Source organism: Danio aesculapii, chromosome 9 (assembly GCF_903798145.1).
Source record: "Danio aesculapii chromosome 9, fDanAes4.1, whole genome shotgun sequence".
Taxonomy (NCBI): Eukaryota; Metazoa; Chordata; class Actinopteri; order Cypriniformes; family Danionidae; genus Danio; species Danio aesculapii.
This window is the reverse complement of record NC_079443.1, coordinates 48,830,424-48,852,416: the sequence shown is the minus strand read 5'-3', so window position 1 is coordinate 48,852,416 and position 21,993 is coordinate 48,830,424. Positions and strand designations below refer to the sequence as shown.

General features: G+C 33.0%; 1 protein-coding gene across 9 annotated transcripts in view; it reads left to right on the top strand.

The window, feature by feature from the left end:
• tns1b (tensin 1b) overlaps positions 1-21,993 on the top strand; it is a 549,979-nt gene that overhangs the window by 387,595 nt on the left and 140,391 nt on the right. For all 9 annotated transcript variants that reach the window (XM_056465912.1, XM_056465911.1, XM_056465908.1 and 6 more), the window contains 7 exons: positions 5,442-5,613; positions 7,099-7,149; positions 7,253-7,375; positions 13,750-13,814; positions 16,141-16,224; positions 20,437-20,549; positions 21,756-21,816. In XM_056465912.1, the coding sequence (XP_056321887.1) occupies positions 5,442-5,613; positions 7,099-7,149; positions 7,253-7,375; positions 13,750-13,814; positions 16,141-16,224; positions 20,437-20,549; positions 21,756-21,816 (669 nt within the window). The remainder of the gene's footprint in view (positions 1-5,441; positions 5,614-7,098; positions 7,150-7,252; positions 7,376-13,749; positions 13,815-16,140; positions 16,225-20,436; positions 20,550-21,755; positions 21,817-21,993) is intronic.

Sequence of the window (21,993 nt, the reverse complement as noted above, 5' to 3'; positions counted from 1 at the left end):
TGGCCGCTGTTCACGTACTGTAGCAGAAGGGGCGAAGCTTTCTGTCACTGATGTTGGATTACTTTATTTATTTTGGAATGTGAAAGCAAAATTATGCTACGAGAGTGTTTATACCACCTCCCAGTGGTGAATGCGGTTATACTCATGGCACGTATTATTTGGGAGTTTGGTCATTTATTTAGCTGAATTGGCAACCGTCAAACATCAATAGGGAAACGGTTTGAATTTCTGCTTAGTAAAAAAAAAAAACGCTAGTGTTCCATTTGGGACGACACTACATTCAGATCCGTTTGTTAAGTGTGACGTCACACGAAGCGGCTTCCAGGTCCAATCGCTATATCAAACTGTATGGGGAGACTCATCAAACAGTAATAATAAACGTTTACAATGTGTCGTATTACTTTCAAAAATCACGATCGCAATATAAATATCCAGGTCTAATATCCGATGGCCAGAAAGTGGTTAATGTTTTATTAATTGTTAAAATATGGGTGATGCAGCAAGTCCATCATGATTTTATATCAAATTCATTTTAATGTGTGATATGACTAAAAAGTGGTCATAAACAAATATTTTCTGAAAAACAGTCCTCCATATGTCACTACTTAACAAGCAGATACTATGCTGTAGAGTATGTAAGTGCATAAGTACATAGTCTATAAGCGGCCATTTATAGTGGCCGTTTGGGACACAGCTTATATATTATTTAAAATCATCATATTTTTGCCACTACTACAGAAGTCAAAGGTGCTTCATCTTCTTTGATTCTAAAGTATTTTCTTATCATTGGAAACTCAAAGGACGCAAACCGAAAGATATGATTCTTGCATAAAAGATCATCCTTGTGTTGTTGTATAAATACAGCTTCTGTTTCTGTAACCAGGGAAAAAATGTTGCTTATTATTTACATGGGCAGCAATTTTATTTATCTCGTGTTTTAGGAAACTTTCCGTTTGGACTCAACCTTAAAATAAGATCCTTTGAGACCTCTTTGTGTTCTGCCAAAAGGAGCATTCCTGTTTTCGTATGCCAAGACAGATTTTATACTCTCTAAAAAATATTGGGTTATTTTAACCCAATATGGGTCAAAAATGAATAAAACCAATGTTGGGTTGTTATTATTATTATTATTATTATTATTATTATTATTATTATTATTATTATTATTATTATTATTATTAAATTTAATGCTTATAATTCAGGGGACTAATAATTCTGACTTTAACTAACATATATATATATATATATATATATATATATATATATATATATATATATATATATATATATATATATATATATATATATAATTATTTAATATATAATTAATTTAAATAATTTTCTTATATATTGCATAAGTTGTTGTACATTTTAAAGATGCAGTATGTAAGATTGACACCCAGTGGTTGATCTAGGTATTGCAGTCTAAAATCAAAACACTTTTTCAACTGGCCTCTCATCTGACAACTCCACACAAACACAGGCTGCCAGATTGACGCGAGAGGCATGCTAAATCTTTTCCATGTTAAAGGACTTTGTGTCCAAACCATCACCTGAAACTTTTTAGAAATGCTAGATTCTTTAGTTTATTCAGTTTACCTTTAGGTGCATGTGTTTGGACTGTGGGGGAAACCGGAGCACCTAGAGGAAACCCACGCAAACACAGGGAAAACATGCAAACTCAACACAGAAATGCCAACAGACACAGCCAGGACTCGAACAAGCGACCTTCCTGCTGTGAGGCAGCTAACCACTGAGCCACCATGTTGCCCCACAATATGTTTAGTTAACCAATAGTTTACAATTTGTTTAGTTAATGTATATTAAAAAACTGCATTTTTTATATTCATTCATTTCAATTCAAGTTATTTGTATAGCACTTTCACAATAATCATTGTTCTAAAGTATCTTAAGGTGCACGTTGTTACATTACCAAAAAACAAATATATTTATATATACACCGTTGAAGTCCGAATTATTAGCCCCCCTTTGAATCTTTTTTTCTTTTTTTTTAATAGTTCCCAAATGATGTTTAACAGAGCAAGGAAATTTTCACAGTATGTCTGATAATATTTTTTTCTTCTGGAGAAAGTCTTATTTGTTTTATTTCAGCTGAAATAAAAAAGTTTTTTTTTTTTTTTTAAAATTATTAGCCCCTTTAAGCAATTTTTTTTGATAGTCTACAGAACAAACCATCATTATACAATAACTTGTTTAATTACCTTAACCTGCATAGGTAACTTAATTTACGTAGTTAAGCCTTTAAATGTCAGTTTAACCTGTACAGAAGTGTCATGAAAAATATCTAGTCAAATATTATTTACTGTCATCATGGTAAAGATAAAATAAATCAGTTATTAGAGATGAGTTATTAAAACTATTATGTTTAGAAATGTGTTGAAAAAATATTCTCACTGTTTAACAGAAATGGGGGAAAAAATAAACAGGGGGGCTAATAATTCAGGAGGGCTAATAATTCAGACTTCAACTGTATATACATTTCTTTTATATTCTAAAATGTTCAGAGTAAGCTCGCCGCTGATAGCTCTATTTCATTTGCATGCTATATCTGTGGCATTTTAGCTGCTATTTAACTTATGCAAATCAAGTAAGAGTGCAAATATGCAGACATAATCTATAAAACAGTATTTGAGAAGTGCTTTCACCTAAACCTACTGTACACCTTTTCCATTGTTTAATCATCGCTTCATGAATAACTGTTTCCATTCTTTGTCTACTTAAACAGTTGTTTTGTTAAAGTAGAGCCATTCGAATGACTTCATTTAAACGTTTACTGAGAGAGGCCAGTACATATGTTTGTTTAAAAGTGAATGAAAACACAAACTGTATGGGCTGATGTGGGATCATAGAAATCCTGCACATTACTGGATTCTTCAGGCTTTATTGTGGTTGTATGTTACACACGCTGAGCTCATCCACAAACCTCCAGAGAGTTTACCTGTAAATGTCTTCATTGCTTAAACAAGGCCAGAAACAGGCTTTACACATCAGCAGGTGTCTTTCCAGTTCAAACTCCCATTTACTCCCTAAATAGGGAGCATCCAAAACAAAAATCCGACTGTTGTGTACTAGAATCAAACCCCTGATTGATCGAAAGACATGTGCTATAGGTGAATTGAGTAAGCTAAATTGTCCGTAGTGTATGTTTGTGAGTGTGAGTGTGTATAAGTGTTTCTCAGTAATGGGTTTGCAACTGGAAAGGCATCAGCTGTGTAAAACTATCCTGGAATAGTTGGCGGTTATTCTGCTGTGGCGACCCTTGATTAATAAAGGGACTAAGCTGAGGAAAATGAATGGATGTATAACACAAAAATAACAATGAACATAATAGATATATCAGTATATGACATATAGTGTACGTATTGTATTACATTTATGAAATATAAACTGAATATATAAACATTAAATCCAGACGTGGTGAGAGAGTGAGGTCACAGATAGCGGGTCTGATTGTGGTTTTATCTTTGGCAGTCGTAAGGCTCACTAATATGAGCGAACTGTTTTCTTTGGTCTGCCCTGTTGCACACACGGCATGCAGGATAGTTTCATATCTCATTTGTTATCTCCCAAATCAATCTTTCCCCACTATATTTGATCCAAGCCATACTGAACATCAGATATGCATTTAATAGGCTGTTCAGTGCTGACATGTCGGAGGTGAGCCGTTCATCTAAAAAAAAAAAAACCTTTCCTGATTTTCATGATATCATGTCTTTTCATTTTCCTCTTCTTTGATCGGACAAACGAACAAGTAAATGAAGATCAATTTTGGCATTACATTCATTCATTCATTTCCCTTCAGCTTAGTTCCTTTATTCATCGGGGGATGCCACAGTGGAATGAACTGCCAACTTATCCAGCATATGTTTTACACAGCGGATGCCCTTCCACCCACTACCCAGAACTGGGAACCACCCATACATAATCATTCACACACACACACACGCACGCACGCACACACACACACACACTCTTATACACTACAGCCAATTTAGTTTATTCAATTTACCTATAGTGCATGTCTTGGACTGTGGGGGAAACCGGAGCACCCGGAGGAAACTCACACAGACACGGGCATGCAAACTCCACACAGAAATGCCAAACTGGCCCTACTGGGACTCAAATCAGTGACCTTGCTGTGAGGCGACAGTGTTAACCACTGAGCCACCGTGTCAGCAGTCTCATATTATTTTTATTATTATAGTGAGTGTATGATAGTAAGTGAAATATACGCTTAAAATAACTAAGGGAGGAAATTTATCTTGTTTGTTTTCTAGAAACGTTTCTTATCAAACGCAGCATGAGACCTGCATATTAAGGATCTCAGAGGTTCTGAGTTTTTATTAAGTTTATGAAGTTATGTGTTTTTATGCTTATCAGGTCAGGATGAATGACCTAAAGTAGGCATACATGCAAATGTGGAGGGCCCGTGCACGGCCCGATGAGTCTCATCACAGTTTGTTTTGTCTTGGCCCGTTGTTCCCCAGGGTTTACACTCGTAGAATTTACAAGCATCGATCCCAGTTGTAAGACCAACAAATAATAACTTGACTTCTAGTTAATCATTTGGAAATGTGGCAGAAAGAAATTTTTCCAATGAATCATCTGTTGAACTGCATCCCAATCATCACAAATATTGCAGAAGACCTATTGGAACCCATATGGACCCAAGATTCTCACAGAAATCAGTCAAGTTTGGTGAAGGAAAAATCATGGTTTGGGGTAACATTCAGTATGGGGGCGTGCGAGAGATCTGCAGAGTGGATTGGCAACATCAACAGCCTGAGGTATCAAGACATTTGTGCTGCCCATTACATTACAAACCACAGGAGAGGGCGACTTCTTCAGCAGGGGTAGACGCTCCTTCTCATACTTCAGCCTCCACATCAAAGTTCCTTAAGCAAAAGATGGTCAAGGTGCTCTTGGAATGGCCAGTCCAGTCACCAGAAATGAACATTATTGAGCATGTCTGGGGTAAGGATGAAGGACGAGACATTGAAGATGAGTCCAAAGAATGAATTCAAAGAAACTCGCGAGTCCTCCAAGAAGGTTTTTTTTTTTTTTTTTTTTTTTTTTTTTTTTGCCATTCCAGATGACTTATTAATAAGTGATTTGGGTCATTGTATAGATGCAGTCGTCTAAGCTCATGGGAGTCATACACAATATTCATTCTTTTCCACTACACCATGACTTTATATTCTATACTGTACATTATTTCTGTTAAGTGACAAGACTTTTGTCTAAGCAAACATGAGAAAGAGGAAACACTGGTGTCTGAGGCTCACAGTATGCCCACTTCCATATACTGATCTTTATATCTTCTTCTATGCCTTGGTAGACCCAGATTTTCATTATAGGGCACCTTTAATACAGTTATAATGCAGTTGTTCTGTAACCATTCTGGTCTTCTGGTTGTGCAGGAGTTTGAGTTTGATCCAGGCCATGGAGGAGAACTATGAGGTGGATCTGGTTTACATCACAGAGCGCATCATTTCGGTCACCTTTCCCAGTAATGCAGAGGAGCCCAGTTACAGCGCCAACATTAAAGAAGTGGCAAACATGCTGCGCTCCAAACATGGAGACAACTACCTGGTGAGAACGCAAATCTCTGAATACCAACATTCATTTATATGGAGCTCTATTATACTGTTGTATATCACTTATATAGTTGAAGTCAGAATTATAACCCCCCTGTATATTATTTCCACAATTTCTGTTTAACGATAAGAAGATTTTTTTTAACACATCTCTAAACATAATAGTTTTAATAACTGATTTCTTTTATATTAGTCATGATGACAGTATATAATATTTGACTAGATATTTTTCTAGATATAGTATTCAGCTTAAAGTGACATTTAAAGGCTTAACTAGGTTAAATAGGCAAGTTAGTGTAATTTGGCAAGTCATTGTATAACGGTGGTTTCTTTAGTAGACAATTGAAAACAAATATTACTTAAGGGGGTTAATAATATTGACCTTAAAATAGGGCTGGGTGATATTGCAAAAAAATGATCACGATATCATGTTTTATATCATTCGATATCAATAATTATTGAATATTTTTAACAATACATTTAGGAATATTAGGATTTTTTTTACCACTTTATTTTAATTTACCAACCTTACTAAGGCAATTAGTTTTAATAGTTAAAAACTAAAATATTTAAACAAAATATCTGATCTCTTCATAATAAAATAATCATAAGTGTTAAAGAGACTCTTAAACTTGATAAATAAAACAAAGAGAATGCAATGGTAAAGTGTAAATGCTGAACATTCAAAGCAAACTTTAAGGTGTGAATAATAATGATGCAGTAAACCTCAAACTCTGTAAACAAAAGAAATTGCTAATCAAATCTGAGCTTACAAGTCAAGGAACCAGCCATCATTATTCGTATGCATATTGCAGCATTACAAATTGAGAAATTGGATGACTACATTACCCTTTTGCTAAAAAATCTTTCAGATGGGGAGCCAGGGGCTGGGATGCACAAGAAAAGAAACCAAAAAGCCACTCTGGCGACATCCTTACATCCATTATTTATTTACAATCTCCTCACTGCTGCTGTACGGTACTCATTTTTGCACGTGTTGTTATTCTGACCTGAAGTGACAAGCACATGCGTGTGGATTCCTTGAACATTCACAATTGACTTTGGTAAAAGGCACGCATTCAGCAGCCAAATTTTAATAAAAGTATAATGAACGCTTCATACTGAAACTACATAGCAAATCTTTATTTATTTATTTATTTATTTTTACAGTTATTGACAATGGTGTTCCGATACCGATTGCCCAGCCCTACCTTAAAATAACCTTAAAAAAATCTAGCCGAAATAAAACAAATAATACAAAATATTATAGGTAATACTGTGAAAAATTTCTTGCTCTGTTAATCATAATTTGAGAAATATTTGAAAAAGAAAAAAACACAAAAGGGCTATTATTTTTTACCTCAACTGTACATATTATTTATTACATGCATTATTTTCTAGTAATCCATTGGCTTCGGTTATTCTTTGTGGATTTTTAGTGTTTAGTATTATTTGAATTAATTATGCATGTTTTTTGCAGCTCTTCAACCTCAGTGAAAAGCGCTTGGATATCTCCAAGCTGAACCCCAAAGTAAGTTTTATTTAAATAGACGGTTGTGCTTTTTGCTAGTTGATGTGGAGGTGTTTGTTCCTGTAGTTTTAATTTGTTGCTGTGGTGTGTTTTTCTGTTTGAGGTGCTGGATTTTGGCTGGCCGGATCATCACGCTCCTGCTTTGGATAAGATCTGCAGCATCTGCAAAGCCATGGACACTTGGATGAACGCTGGCAGTCACAATGTGGTGGTCATACACAATAAGGTACTGTTTAGCTGTCAGAATTGTATTTAAAAAAAGTGAATGTAAAAAAATACTGGTCTGGGTTTGTGATTCAATATAAGTGCATTGTTGTTTTTAGAGCTACTCTGTTTGCATTATGCGGTCCCATAATACATTACAGCAAATATACACGAATTAAAGTACATGTATAAATAAGTGTCATTTTTGCATAAATACTGTATATGCTGATTGATTATGGAGCATTATTTCACCCATATGCTGACTTTTTATTATCTCTCATTTGAAACTTTACAGTGGTTGCTTGACTTTTATATAAATCATATGCATCAAGTTAAGACATTATGTAAATAAAATCGCATTTGTAATCTTATCACCGAGTAAAGTTCAACAAATGTATAATTTATTAGCATATACATAGTATATTATTTGCATATTATTAACATATGCTTATATATATAGAATAAAATATCTAATATATTTTTTATTACTTGTATATAGAAATAAATGAACAAAATAACAAATAGAAAATGTAATTAAATTGAATAAAAATTTTTGTATGATTATTTAGATGACCAATTAAAAAAATATAGTTTCAAATTACTGTTAATAATAATAATAATAATAATAATAATAATAATAATAATAATAATAATTCTTCTTCTTCTTATTATTATTATTATTATTATTATTATCATCATAACAATTTTGGGATCTATACACATAGGCTAATTTATTTTTACAATCTCAATCAAATTATGTTTATTTTAGTGTTAAGTGTATCAGTTTAAAATTTAAAAGTAAAAAGGATAAAAAAATATTGGCAGCAAAATAAAATAATAAATAATATAAGTTTATTTTTTATATAGTCAAATCAAGTTTTTATGTAAATACAGAAGTTTAACTAATTTATTTTTTTATTAGAATTATTAGTATTTTGAAACTATATATTCTATAATAAACTGCATAAAGTAAAATAAAATACTGCAAGCCATTACCTAATTTTTGTACCAATATTTACATGAGAACCATTTCTTTTATAATGTTATATATATATATATATATATATATATATATATATAATGCGTGCGCGTGTGCGTGTGCGTGTGTGTGTTTATTTTTATAGTTTTTATAGAGTCAAGTCACATGTATTTTTGTCTAATACAGAAGTTCAACAAATGTTGAACATGCCATGGTGACAGTAAATGATATTTGATGACAGTAAATAATATTTGACTAGATTTTTTTCAAGACACTTCTATACAGCTTAAAGTGACATTTAAAGGCTTTACTAGGTTAATGAGGTTAACTAGGCAGGTTAGGGTAATTAGGCAAGTTATTGTATAACGATGGTTTGTATTGTAGGATATCGAATAAAAAAATAGCTTAAAGGGGCTAATAATTTTGACCTAAAAATGTTTTTAAAAAAATTCAAAACTGCTTTTCTTCTAGCCGAAATAAAACAAATAAGACTTTCTCCAGAAGAAAAAATATTATCAGACATACTGTGAAAATTTCCTTGCTCTGTTAAACATCATTTGGGAAATATTTAAAAAAGAAAAAAAATTAAAAGGAGGGCTAATAATTCTGACTTTAACTGTATAATATAAATAAAACCAAATAAGCTACACTCTTTTCACATCTGAAAACAACAGATGAAAAGCAAAACATGTTTCTCTGTAAAATCTTAATCTTTTTTTAAGAATATATGTTTTAGTCATGTCTTAATAAAAAAAAAAATTAATAAAAGGCTACGCAGTGGCGCAAAAGGGTGTGCTGTCGCCTCACAGCAAGAAGGTCACTGGTTCGAGCCTCGGCTGGGTCAGTTGGCATTTCTGTGTAGAGTTTGCCTGTTCCCCCTGCTTTAGCGTGGGTTTTGTCCGGGTGCTCCAGTTTCCCCTATAGTTCAAAGACATGTGGTACAGGTGAAATGGGTAGGCTAAAATTGTCCGTAGTGTGTGAGTGAGTGTATATGGATGTTTCCCAAAGATGGGTTGCGGCTGGAAGAAAATGAATGAATAAATAAAAGTATAAATAAATAAATAAAAAAATAAATAAATGTAAAAATGAATTAATATATAAATGAATAAATGTATAAATAAAAAATAAAAAATATATAAATGAATAAATAAGTTAATAAATATATAAATGAATTAATAAATATGTAAATGACTAAATGAATGTATAAATAAACAAAAAATAAATAAATGTATAAATAAATACATACATACATAAATGTATAAATAAATATATAAATAAATAAATAAAAAAATAATAATAAAAAAAAATATATATAAATAAATAAAACAAATAAGTAAATAAACTAAATAAAAACAAATAAATAACTAAAAAATAAATAAATGTACAATTATTTACATGGCCATCTCATAGTTTCAAATGACTATAAATTAAATAAAAGTCATCAATTCATCAGGTCAATTAATTCCATGATTCAATTAAAACTAAATCAAGCTGTGTGGGCTAATAACCTTTTAAACTACTTTTATTATCGTCAGATAACTTGAATTATTTTTTGTTCCATTTATTTATTTATTGTTCTATTTATTTTTTATGCTCATCATAGTATACTATGCTGTTAGCTTCGCATTGTGCTAACTCATAATCCATTGTTATCTTGTGTTCCCTTTGTAGGCAGTAGGCACCAAGGCAGCTCACTAGGTTTTAAAACAGTCTAATTCCAACCAAATATATATTTATTTCCTTCTTCTGTACATTACAGTTACAGTAAATAGCAGTGCAGTGTCAGTAGATGGCATTCTCAGGCTGCTCTTTCATAAACACTGCGGGTCATTAAAGGCCACAGTGGTCAGAACAGTGTGATTTAAAGGTCATTAAAGATTTGACTTGTAAAGCGATTACCTCCCCATTGTTTTGAAAGCCTTGACCTGACCCAGTCTTGAGGTTCGAGCAAATCTGTTTTCTTAAACAATTCAAATGAATCGACTCTTTTGATCTGGTTAAGTCTCATTGCCGGTGACCACATATAAACATTAGAATGATGACGATGCATTTTAAAGTTGGATTGTAAAATACGTCTTGTTTTTTCTTGAGGATATCGGCATCGTTAAGAGTCTCGCTAATGAAAGGGAGTGTAAACGTCAGAATAATAGACCTGTTTTTGGCTTTTTGTGGGTTTGCCTTTTGAAGCACTGGTTCTCAGTGGGTCGCAGGTCTGTCCTGATATGGTCTAGTGATTGTAAGAAGTATGTTATTATATTTATACTGGATTTTCACTTTTTGTTTTGCCTCAAACACACATACAGTGCAGTATTTGGGACATCCTACAGAAATGTCAGTTTTTCTTAAAGTCTTAAAGTCCACATGAACCGGAAGCTGTGACTTTTTGTCTTATCCCCTTCAGACATGAATTATGTTCCAAGTATGTTTTCACAGTTCTTGAGGCTCCTATAAATGAGACCAAATTATAATAATAAGTTCAACACCCCTTAAGTATATATATACATACATATATATACATACATATATATACATATATATATATATATATATATATATATAATAATATATATATATATATATATATTGTATATATATTGTATATATATATACTGTATATATATATATATACAATATATATACAATATATATACATATATTATATATATATCATATACAATATATATATATAATATATTATATATATAATATATATATATATATATATATACATACATTATATATATAATTATATTATATATATATATATATATATATATATATGTATATATATCTATCTATATATATATATATATCTATATATATCTATATATATCTATATACATATATATAGTATTTGAGTAATGTGGTCTAAGATCAAATTTGATAAAATAAATGAACTTTAGACATGTTGCCTTACCAAAAGAGCACGTTTTTGTCTTTTTTTTTTTCTCTCAGCGTTTCCTCAATGGATTCGGAAGTATGAGAATTTGTGGTCTGCTTTAATAAATGGCCTGAAATGTCCTAAACACACTAAAAATGCAGGCTTTTTAACAGGAAACCATAAACAGTGCATTGTTATGGCAACTGCTGTTGTTCGTTGTAACAGTGGAAACATGAGGCCTGATGCTGCTGGAAATGTTCACTCATTCAGAAACTGTGTTCAAAGTGACTCAAACCATACATGAAAACATTTGTGCACAGTAAGTTCTTTGCTGACCTGTAATGTATCATAAAGTTTGGCTTATTTATACTTCTTTTGAACTCTGTTGTTGTATGTGTAGTATGATTCAAAGATGATTCCTTGGATTTACAATTTTTTTTTAAAGTTAAGTAGTTGTAAACAATTTAATTGGGCTGAATTTAAACAGGGTCATTGACAGTAAAATTCACCAGTTCACCAAACTCACCGCTGTTTACTGAGTGTTACTACAGATACAGACACTGGAGGGTTTTATATAAGTTACAGTGCATCCGAAAAGTATTCAAAGTACTTCACTTATTCCACATTTTCTTATGTTACAGCCTTATTCCAAAGTGCATCAAATTAATTTATTTCCTCACAATTCTACACACAATACCCCATGATGACAATGTGAAAAAAAGATTTTTTTGAAATTGTTGCAAATTTATTAAAAATAAAAAAGCTAAAAAATCACATGTACAGAAGTATTCGCAGCCTTTGCTCAATATTTTGTTGATGCACCTTTGGCAGTAATTACAGCCTCAAGTCTTTTTGAATATGATGCCACAAGCTTGGCACACCTGTCTTTGGGAATTTTTGCCCATTTCTCTTTGCAGTACCTCTCAAGCTCTATCAGGTTGGATGGGAAGTGACGGTGTCCAGCCCTTTTTTAGATCTCTCCAGAGCTGTTCAATAGGATTTAGGTCTGGGCTCTGGCTGAGCCACTCAAGGACATTCACCGAGCTGTTGTGAAGCCACTCTATTGATATTTTGGTGGTGTCCTGCTGGAAGATGAACCGTCGCCCCAGTCTAAGTTCAAGAGCACTCTGAAGCAGCTTTTCATTCAGGATGTCTCTGTACATTGCTGCATTCATCTTTCCCTTTATCCTGACTAGTCTTCCAGTTCCTGCCGCTGAAAAACATCCCCACAGCATGATGCTGCCACCACCATGCTTCACTGCAGGGATGGTATTAGCCTGGTGATGAGCGGTGCCTGGTTTTCTCCAAATGTAACACCTGGCATTCACTCCAAAGAGTTTAATTTTAGTCTCATCAGACCAGAGAATTTAGTTTCTTATGGTCTGAGAGTCCTTCAGATGCCTTTTGACAAATTCCAGGCGGGGAGTGGCTTCTGTCTGGCCACTCTACCATACAGGCCTGATTGGTGGATTGCTGCACAGATGGCTGTCCCACTGTAAGGTTCTCCTCTCTACACAGAAGAAAACTGGAGCTCAGACAGAGTGACCATCGAGTTATTGATCACCTCCCTGACTAAGGTCCTTCTCCCTCAATCACTCAGCTTAGATGGCCAGCCAGAGTCCTGGTTGTTCCAAACATCTTCACTTCCGGGTAATGGAGGCTATTGTGCTCAGTGGAATTTTCAGAGCAGCAGAAATTTTTCTGTAACCTTACCCAGCCTTGTGCCACGAGACAATCCTGTCTCGGAGGTCTACAGACAATTCCTTTGTCTTCATGCTTGGTTTGTGCTTTGACATGCACGATCAACCCTGGAACCTTATATAGACAGGTGTATACCTTTTCAAATCATGTCAAATCAATTGAATTTACCACAGGTGAACTCCAATGAAGCAACTGAAACATCTCAAGGATGATCAGTGGAAACAGAATGTACCTGAGCTCAATTTAGAGCTTCATGCCAAAGGCTGTGAATACTTCTGTAGATGTGATTTTTCAGGTTTTTTTATTTTATTTTATCAAAAAATCTTTTTTTCACATTGTCATTATGGGGTATTGTTTGTAGAATTTGGAGGAAATAAATAATTTAATCCATGTCGGAATAAGGTTGTAACATACAAAACTGTGGAAAAAGTAAAGCGCTATGAATACTTTCCGGATGCACTGTATATAATCATAGTATCAGATTCATACATGTTGCCATTGTTTGAAGTTTCTGCCATATAAAAGTGTCTTGAACTTTCAAATATCAATTTAATCTGTAATAAATTTATTTTTTGCATATTGTTTTGAAATAAAAAAAGATTAAAATATTCTTGAGGAGCGTGTTTTAATTGCATCCTTTTCATTACAGACATGATCAATAAAGCACTCAGAATGTTTCTTAATCAATTTATATTTTGTCTTTTTTAAGTTAAACGTAACATTGTGACATATAATTATATTTGTTGCTTTGTACAACTATAAATAACCTAATATGATTCCCAATAAACATGCTGTAAATTTAGACGTCTAATCTAATCTCCATGTCTTTGTGCAGGGAAACCGAGGTCGAACAGGGGTGGTTGTGGCTGCGTACATGCATTACAGCAACATATCAGCGAGGTAAGACCTGCAGACATGTGTTTATTCAATTAAAGATGCTCCTCTGAACGCTTATTATGGAAAGACCTTAATCTCAAATCACAAGACGGGCCACGTGTTGGCTAAAACACATGAGCAGAAAAACAACTGCCAAACCACATCACTTTACAAAGGAGGATTTGTCTCAAGACTCCAATTAAATGCTGATCAAATTCATTCGTGATGCAAAAAAAGTGTATTTATGCTATTTTTATGGACTTTAAAGCTTGCAGTAATTTCATGAAGCACATTAACATACTTTTATCGCAGACAAAGATGCCTGTTAAGAACATGACAAAACATATTTCAGTCTCAAGACTCAAACTAACTGCTATAGACCTATAGATGAAATCTTGCCACCATAGGATATAAAACAACAAGAAAAATTAAATATAAAACAAATAAAAAAAGAAATTGGTAGTTTTTTAATAAATCTAAAAAGAAAACAATTATATCTTAAGGGCGTTAGTCCTATAGTCCTAATGGAAAATAGCACACAGCCCTTAAACTAATATTTTGAGTGGATGCGCTTTGGGCGACGTCTAAGGAGAGTAAGATGTTCCACAAGTTGTTATAAATTTACAATTGTGCCTGAAGCAATTCGGTTACTTAATAAATGTAATTATTAGATGGATTATTATTATTATTATTATTATTATATATTATTATTATTATTATTATTATTATTATTATTATATTTTAATAAATTATTATTATTATTTTTTATTATTATTATTATTATTATTATTATTATTTTCCTTTTCTTTTTTCTTCAGTTAATGTTTGTGTACTTGATGTTAAGTGTTGGTGTTTATTGTGTAAAGTGTCATTCTTGTTATATGTGAAGCACCACCATGTCAGAATGAATTGCCCCAATTAATTATTAATAAAGCTTTAAACTTAAAACTTAACTTAAACTTTCACCTTACAGGTTGTTTTAAAATTTAGAATTTTTTTTTGTCGTTTATTTAGGTAATACTAAACAAAAAATCTTAAGGGGGCTAACTAATACCCTAAAAGATCGTTGACCTTAAAGAGTGTAGAAAAAAAAGTATTTTATGTGTTGTATTTTAGATATTATTTCATAAATCTAAAAAAAAAACGAATCTTAAAGTCTAATATATTGACCTTAAAGTTGCTTGAAAAATGTAGGATTTTTGTGTTGTCTGTTTTGATAGTATTTAATTAACCTAAAAAAACTGAAGGGGGGGGGGGTGGTAATAATATTTACCCTTGAGAAAAAATATTTTTGTGTGTTGTTAGGCAAAATTTTATCAAAAAAATCTTAATGGAGTAAAAATATTGACCTTACAAACAGTTTTTAAGTAATGCAGTGAAAACTGTCTGTTTGTGTTGTTTATTCAGGTAGTATTTTATTTATTATTATCTAAAAAAATCTGAATGATAATAATATTAACCTTTAACATTGTTTAAACATGTAGAGAAAAAATACTTTTTTTGTGTTGTTAGGTAATGGTTAATCAATCTAATAATAATAATAAGATGAAGAAGAAATTGAACATTTTTGTGTTGTTTTTTTAGGTAGTATTTTATCAATCTAAAGAAACTAAATCTGAATCTTCTGAATATCGACCTTAAAAACAGTTTTAAATGTAGAAAAATATCTATTAGTTTAGTGTTGTTTATTAGCTCTTTGATTTTAATATGATTTTGTAATGTGTAAAGTATAATTTTATATTAGTTGTTTGTTTCCAGTTTTATGGTATCTTGAGTTTAAGAAAAGGACATTTTATTTAATATATATATATATATATATATATATATTATATATATATATTATATATATATATATATATATTATATATATATATTATATATATATTCCCAATAAGTTTGATGTCATGTATGTCATGATGTCATGTATGTCTGTATGTATACATTTTTCCTCTGTAAAAACTGTTTGTGAAACATCACCTGGGAAATATTTGAAAAAGAATTTAAAAAAATGTAAAAATTCACAGGAGGGCTAAAAATATTTTAACTGTATTCTCAAAAAGGTAGGAAAAAATATGTAAAGTAAGCAGAACTTAAATTAGAACCTAGTTAAGCTAAATAATATCTTGAAAAATATCTAGTCAAATAATATTTATTGTCATCATGGCAAAGATAAAATAAATCAGTTATTAGAAATGAGTTATTAAAACTATTATGTTGAGAAATGTGTTGAAAAAATCTTCTCTCCTTTAATCATTTTGACTTTAACTGTATAAAGAATATGATATTTTTGTTGTTTTTTGTTCAGTTTACCCAAATATCTGCAATAACAGTGTTTGCTCTGTCTCTGCAGTGCCGACCAGGCTCTGGACAGGTTCGCCATGAAGAGGTTTTATGAAGATAAAGTGCTTCCTGTGGGTCAGCCTTCCCAGAGAAGGTCAGCACTGCTTTGTTTTCCTCATCTGACCTCTTATCTTTCTGCTTTATGAGTTTGACCCTCATTGTAAGTGTTGGGTTTCAGCCATTGTTCACATTTATGAGCTTCACTCAATGATAACTGCAGCACAAACATGCAAACCAATGCTTCGTCTAGTTCTGATAGGTTGAGTTATGTGTTGTTTACCTGAGTGTGCCCTACAGCAGTGTGCTAGGGACTTCAAATTAATTATACTTTGCATGATGTTGCACGATTAGCTTTATGAGCACCTCACCACATGCCTCAGAGCTGACACAGTCTTATATGCAAATAATGTACGTTATAAACTCAGAAATGCTATATTTATGGGGGTGTCACAGTGGCGCAGTGGGTAGCACGATGGCCTCACAGCAAGAAGGTTTCTGGTTCAAGCCTCGGCTGGTTCAGTTGGCGTTTCTGTGTGGACTTTGCATGTTCTCCCCGTGTAGGCGTGGGTTTCCTCCGGGTGCTCCGGTTTCCCCCACCGGTTTCCCCGGTTTTTCCCCCCAAAGACAATGAGAATGAGTGTGTTTGGTTGTTTCCCAGTGTTGGGTTGCTGCTGGAAGGGCATCCATGCGTAAAACATATGCTGCATAAGTTGGCGGTTCATTCCACTGTGGAAATGAAAATGAATGAAAGAATGAATGCTGTTTTTATACTTAAAATGACAAAGTAAAAATTTGAGATTTTCAATTTTTTTTAACCTCAGGAAAATACAGTTAATAATATTTGACTAGATATTTTTCAAGACATATACAGCTTAAAGTGACATTAAAAGGGTTAATTAGGTTAACTAGGCATGATAGGGTAATTAGGCAAGTTATTGTATAATGATGTTTTGTTCTGTGGACCATCGAAAAAAATATATAGCTCAAAGGGGCTAATAATTTTGTCCTTAAAATTGGGTTTAAACATTAATAATTGCTTTTATTCTAGCTGAAATAAAACAAATAAGACTTTCTCCATAATGAAAAATATTATCAGACACTGTGAAAATTTCCTTGCTCTGTTAAACATAATTTGGGAAATATTTATTAAAAAAGAAGAAAAAATTCAAAGGGAGCTAATAATTCTGACCTCAACTGTAAGCACAATTACCCTTTAAGTTTGAGATCTCGCCCTACTAAGATAATAAATTAAGGATGTTGCATGCATGTAATGGTCAGAATTTAAAAAAGAATTGATAAAACAGAAAAATGACTAACAATGCAATTTGGAAATATCGCATGTGTTGTAACGCTGCTAATGCATAACCCGGGCACGCATGTCTATCTTCTTCTGAGTTTGGTGTAAACTTGTAAACAAACACTTGGGATCGGTTCATAAGATCAGCCACAAACACTTGGGATCGGTTCATGAGGTCAGCCACATCAACGAATACCGATTGAGTCGTGAAATATGATTTTCGGCCGATACCAATCTCCGACCGATCGAACGAAGCACCCCTAGCATTTATATATATATATATTAATATATATATATATATATATATATATATATAATATATATATATATATATATATATATATATAAGGAGGTTTTAAATTGCTAAAAGATTAAGGACAGAACATACAGTATTAAAAAAAAACATATAGGAAGTGCTTAAACTATTGCTGCTTTGCCAAAGCAAAACAAACATATATTTACAATGGCATTTTAAATTGCTAAAAAGTTAAAGACGTTTATAATCTTAGGAAACATAAAAAATGTAATAATAATAAAAAACAATTAAATCACGTAATCACATTTAATATTTTTCAGAAGTATATCACTTTTAATTCAGAAGGGACACGTTGGAAACCAGGATATGAAAGAATGTTGAGAGGGAGAGTGTGTACATGTTTTTGTGTCATATCAGGATACAAATTCATATAATGTCATATGTATGTCACAGGTATTACAATGAGATGGTGAATTATGAGGACATTGCTGATTTTACAAAAGGATTATAAATCATACTAAGTTTTTTTGTTTGTTTGTTTGCTTTTTTTCCCAAAAAATTAAAACTGCACACAGTTTAGGTCTAGCATTGGGGTAGGACAGTTTGTACAGTATAAAAACAAAGGAACAGCCATGAAATTGAAGTTAAGATTGTCCTTTTTAGTCCTCTATCATGACGTACATCCACTTGAAACGATCCTGAAATTATAAAAAAATTGTGGGGTTGTGCATGAATTTGCTCTTAGGGAACTGTTTGGATTGTTGCTAACAAAATGAAAGAAGACTGACAAATGGATGAAGACAAAGCAGAAATGAAACACGACCTGATAGCTCCACCCTAAAGGACTGTTAACCCCGCCCTAAAGGCATTCCATGTGACCAGAAGTGAAGAAAAGTCATTTTGAGGTTGGAGGAAAGGTTATGATTTTTGATTAAAGATTATTTGTTACAAAACATTCAAGTGCACAGCTACATTGCTTATAACAACTACTTCTATAAACATATACAGGATAGTATTTTGATTTCATTTAGACTTCAAACTAAATAAAATACAAATAAACAGATAGCTTACAGATAGTTTGGCAGATTGTTGGACCCCACCATATAGTATAGTTACCAACCCATCGCTGCATTCATCCTCGTTGTGCTTGAGTATCCACCCCTGCACACCCATTTATGCCTCATAAGGGAACACTTGGCCACGGATGTGCTGCTTTTACAGAATCAGGCATTCCATCTGTATATGGAAGCACTGGCACTTCAGGCTTCATTAAAACTAGATTTCATTGGGCAAATACTTGTGCTTCCTTCATGGAAAATGGAAAGGCAGAGTCATCGTGAGAGCTTGATTCCAGTAGGAAAGAAGACGCATACTGTATGACTTCCAGTTGTGGACAGACTTTTTTTTCACTTCCCTGTCTAATTTAAAGGGCTCCTATAATGCAAAATGGACAGATGTTTGGAAAGAACTGTGTGTAGGTATAGTGTCCACCGTCACACTGGAGTGATATGAACTCAACAAGCCTCTTTTTAAAAATTTCCTGACGTTAAAATAGGATCCAAATCCTGGTGATTCTGAGGCCAACCATAATGTGACATAGGGTTGTGGTTTTTCCCTGCCCACAGAATTGACAGGCACATATTGACATGTCTCCTTAGTATCGCATATAATAATGTCCATAAAACAGGATTTGCAGAGAAACTGGGGTTAAAAGATCTGTTACAACTCTCTGTGATCAGCTGCATCTCAAGAATGAGTTTTACAAGTTTAAAGTGTTATTAAAAGTATTTTAATAAAGAAAAGGCAGTAAAATTGCTATGCAAATATAAACTATCAACAGGGACGCTTCAATCATTAAACAGGAGTCATGGTTTGTTTACGTTGAATCAGGTTTATTTTGTACAATAGTAGTTGTAATGGATATTCACAAAGCAGTGTATATTATATGCTTTTTTCTATACTGTTTTCCCAGTGCTGGGTTGTGGCTGGATGGGCATCTGCTGCGTAAAACATACTCCAAAATAGTTGGCAATTCATTCTGCTGTGACAACCCCTGATAATCAGGGACAAAGCCAAGGGAGAATGATTTAATGAATATACTGTGTTTGAGTGGTACTTTTAACCACTTCAAAGTGGTTAAGAAATGATTATCAAATATCAATAAAGTGGCAAAAATTCCAGTGGAGACATGCAAAAAGTCTAGCTAGCAATTATAGGAAGTGTTTGAATGCTGTTTTAGTCAATAAATCTAATCATTTTATATTAATTATTAAGAAGGGTATGAATAATTTAGCAATTTTTTGTTCAAATGTAAATAAAAGCTGCAAATATTTATTTTTTATTTTTTCCACAATGATGCCTCTAGAGTCTTGTACATCGTCTTATTATCTTTTGGGAGAAGTCTGTGCCATTTCAATAATAAATACAATAAAATATTAATTTAAAACATTCCATTTTCCTAAAATAAAATAATTCTATACATTTAATTATAGTTTTGATATGTGTCGGCTTGTACACATTCTCTCATAAAATAGGATTCTTCTAAAATAGGATTTTAGAATAACTGTGTAAGTTTATTTTTGCTGTTGTGTGTAAGCCTCTGTTTAAAGACAGTTTTCCAACCCCTGTGGGATAGACAATACAGTTAATTGAATTAAACTGAATATCTCAGTCCTTTCTGTTATAATTACTGTTGTTCTCTCATTAGTCTTTATTATTACATTATTTCTGACGATCTTTTTTTTTTGCTTCAGATACGTGCAGTACTTCAGCGGTCTGCTCTCCGGCCACATCAAGATCAACAACAAGCCCCTGTTTCTCCATCACGTCATCATGCACGGCATCCCAAACTTCGAGTCTAAAGGAGGTGAGCTCAAGTGTTGATGTGTCCGCGGCTGTCGAGGTGTTGAAGGCAGGTTTAGTGCTCTGTCTGAACTCCTGCTGCTACTGATGCCTTTCTGTCAGATTCACAACACACACACTGAATACAGGTGTAGACAGATCCCTAATCTATTCTGATCCCATCATTCAAAGCTCAAAAACTCCTCTTTTATTTAGTGTACTGTAAATAGTTTGTTCTTTTTTTCACAGTTATGAATACGAGTCTCGAAACAAGGGCTAACAAGGTTTTCCTGTTTATGATTACCCAAAGAAGCACCAGTATGTGCAACGAGTACCTGTGTGTGCCTTTGACGCTTTGATGCTTCTTACGTCCTTGTCGCAGCAACAGTGGCACCAAAATTCATATGCTGATTCGTGATTCTGCTTGTTCTCACTCTCAGGTCACATCATTCAAATGAAAAGGGCCACAGTCCCAATAATGTCAACAGACTGGACTGTCATAGCAACTGGCTGAATGTAAAGGACTGAATGTAGAGGACTAAGCCAAATTATTTCTACTTTATATTTAATGCTCTCCACTCTCAGCAATACAACTTTTCAATGAGCACAATTGTTTGTTTCAACACTTATTATTGTTTTCTAATTACCATGTTTGCAATGCCTGTATTTAGGAATTTTTAGCAGTCCACTTAGAATCCAACATGGAAATTGTTTTTGTTTGTTATTGGCACTGATTGTTTTGAATTTCAAATGGCATTTACATGCCTGTGTTTTTATATCTGTAATAAATATGGCTGTCAAGCCAACCGTTTGAGGATCTTGATGGTTTATTTCTTCGTGTACGTGAAGAAATCTGTGTTGCAAGTTAAGCAGAGATTTTGATAAACAATCATATTTTGAATTTAAATAGTTTCTTTGTCTTGAATTTACATTAATCGTAGATTTGAATAGCCAAAAAGTTTCAGATGTTTAATTGTGAATTTGTGATTAATCGCGATGAATTGCAAAAAAGGTGCGATTAATTAGTTCATTTTTTTAATCGATTGACAGCACTAATATATATATTATTATATATATATATATAATATATATATATATATATATATATATATATATATATATATTATATATATATATATATATATATATGGTTTAGGAAGAGCTTTTACTTGTAATTCACATGTAAAGCTCTAGTAACCCTTAGTTTTTCCTCCTTCTCTTGGTTTCTCAGGTTGCCGCCCTTTCTTGAAGATCTACCAGGCCATGCAGCCCGTCTACACATCTGGCATCTAGTAAGAAACCCCCATGTTTTCCTACACACCATTGCTCAGGCTTCCGTGGCCAGAAGCCCAGCCATCGGGACGTACACACACACACACACACACACACACACACACACACACACACACACACACACAGGAGCTCACATGTGCTTTTCACATACAGATCTTTGCCTCTCCAGTTCTCAG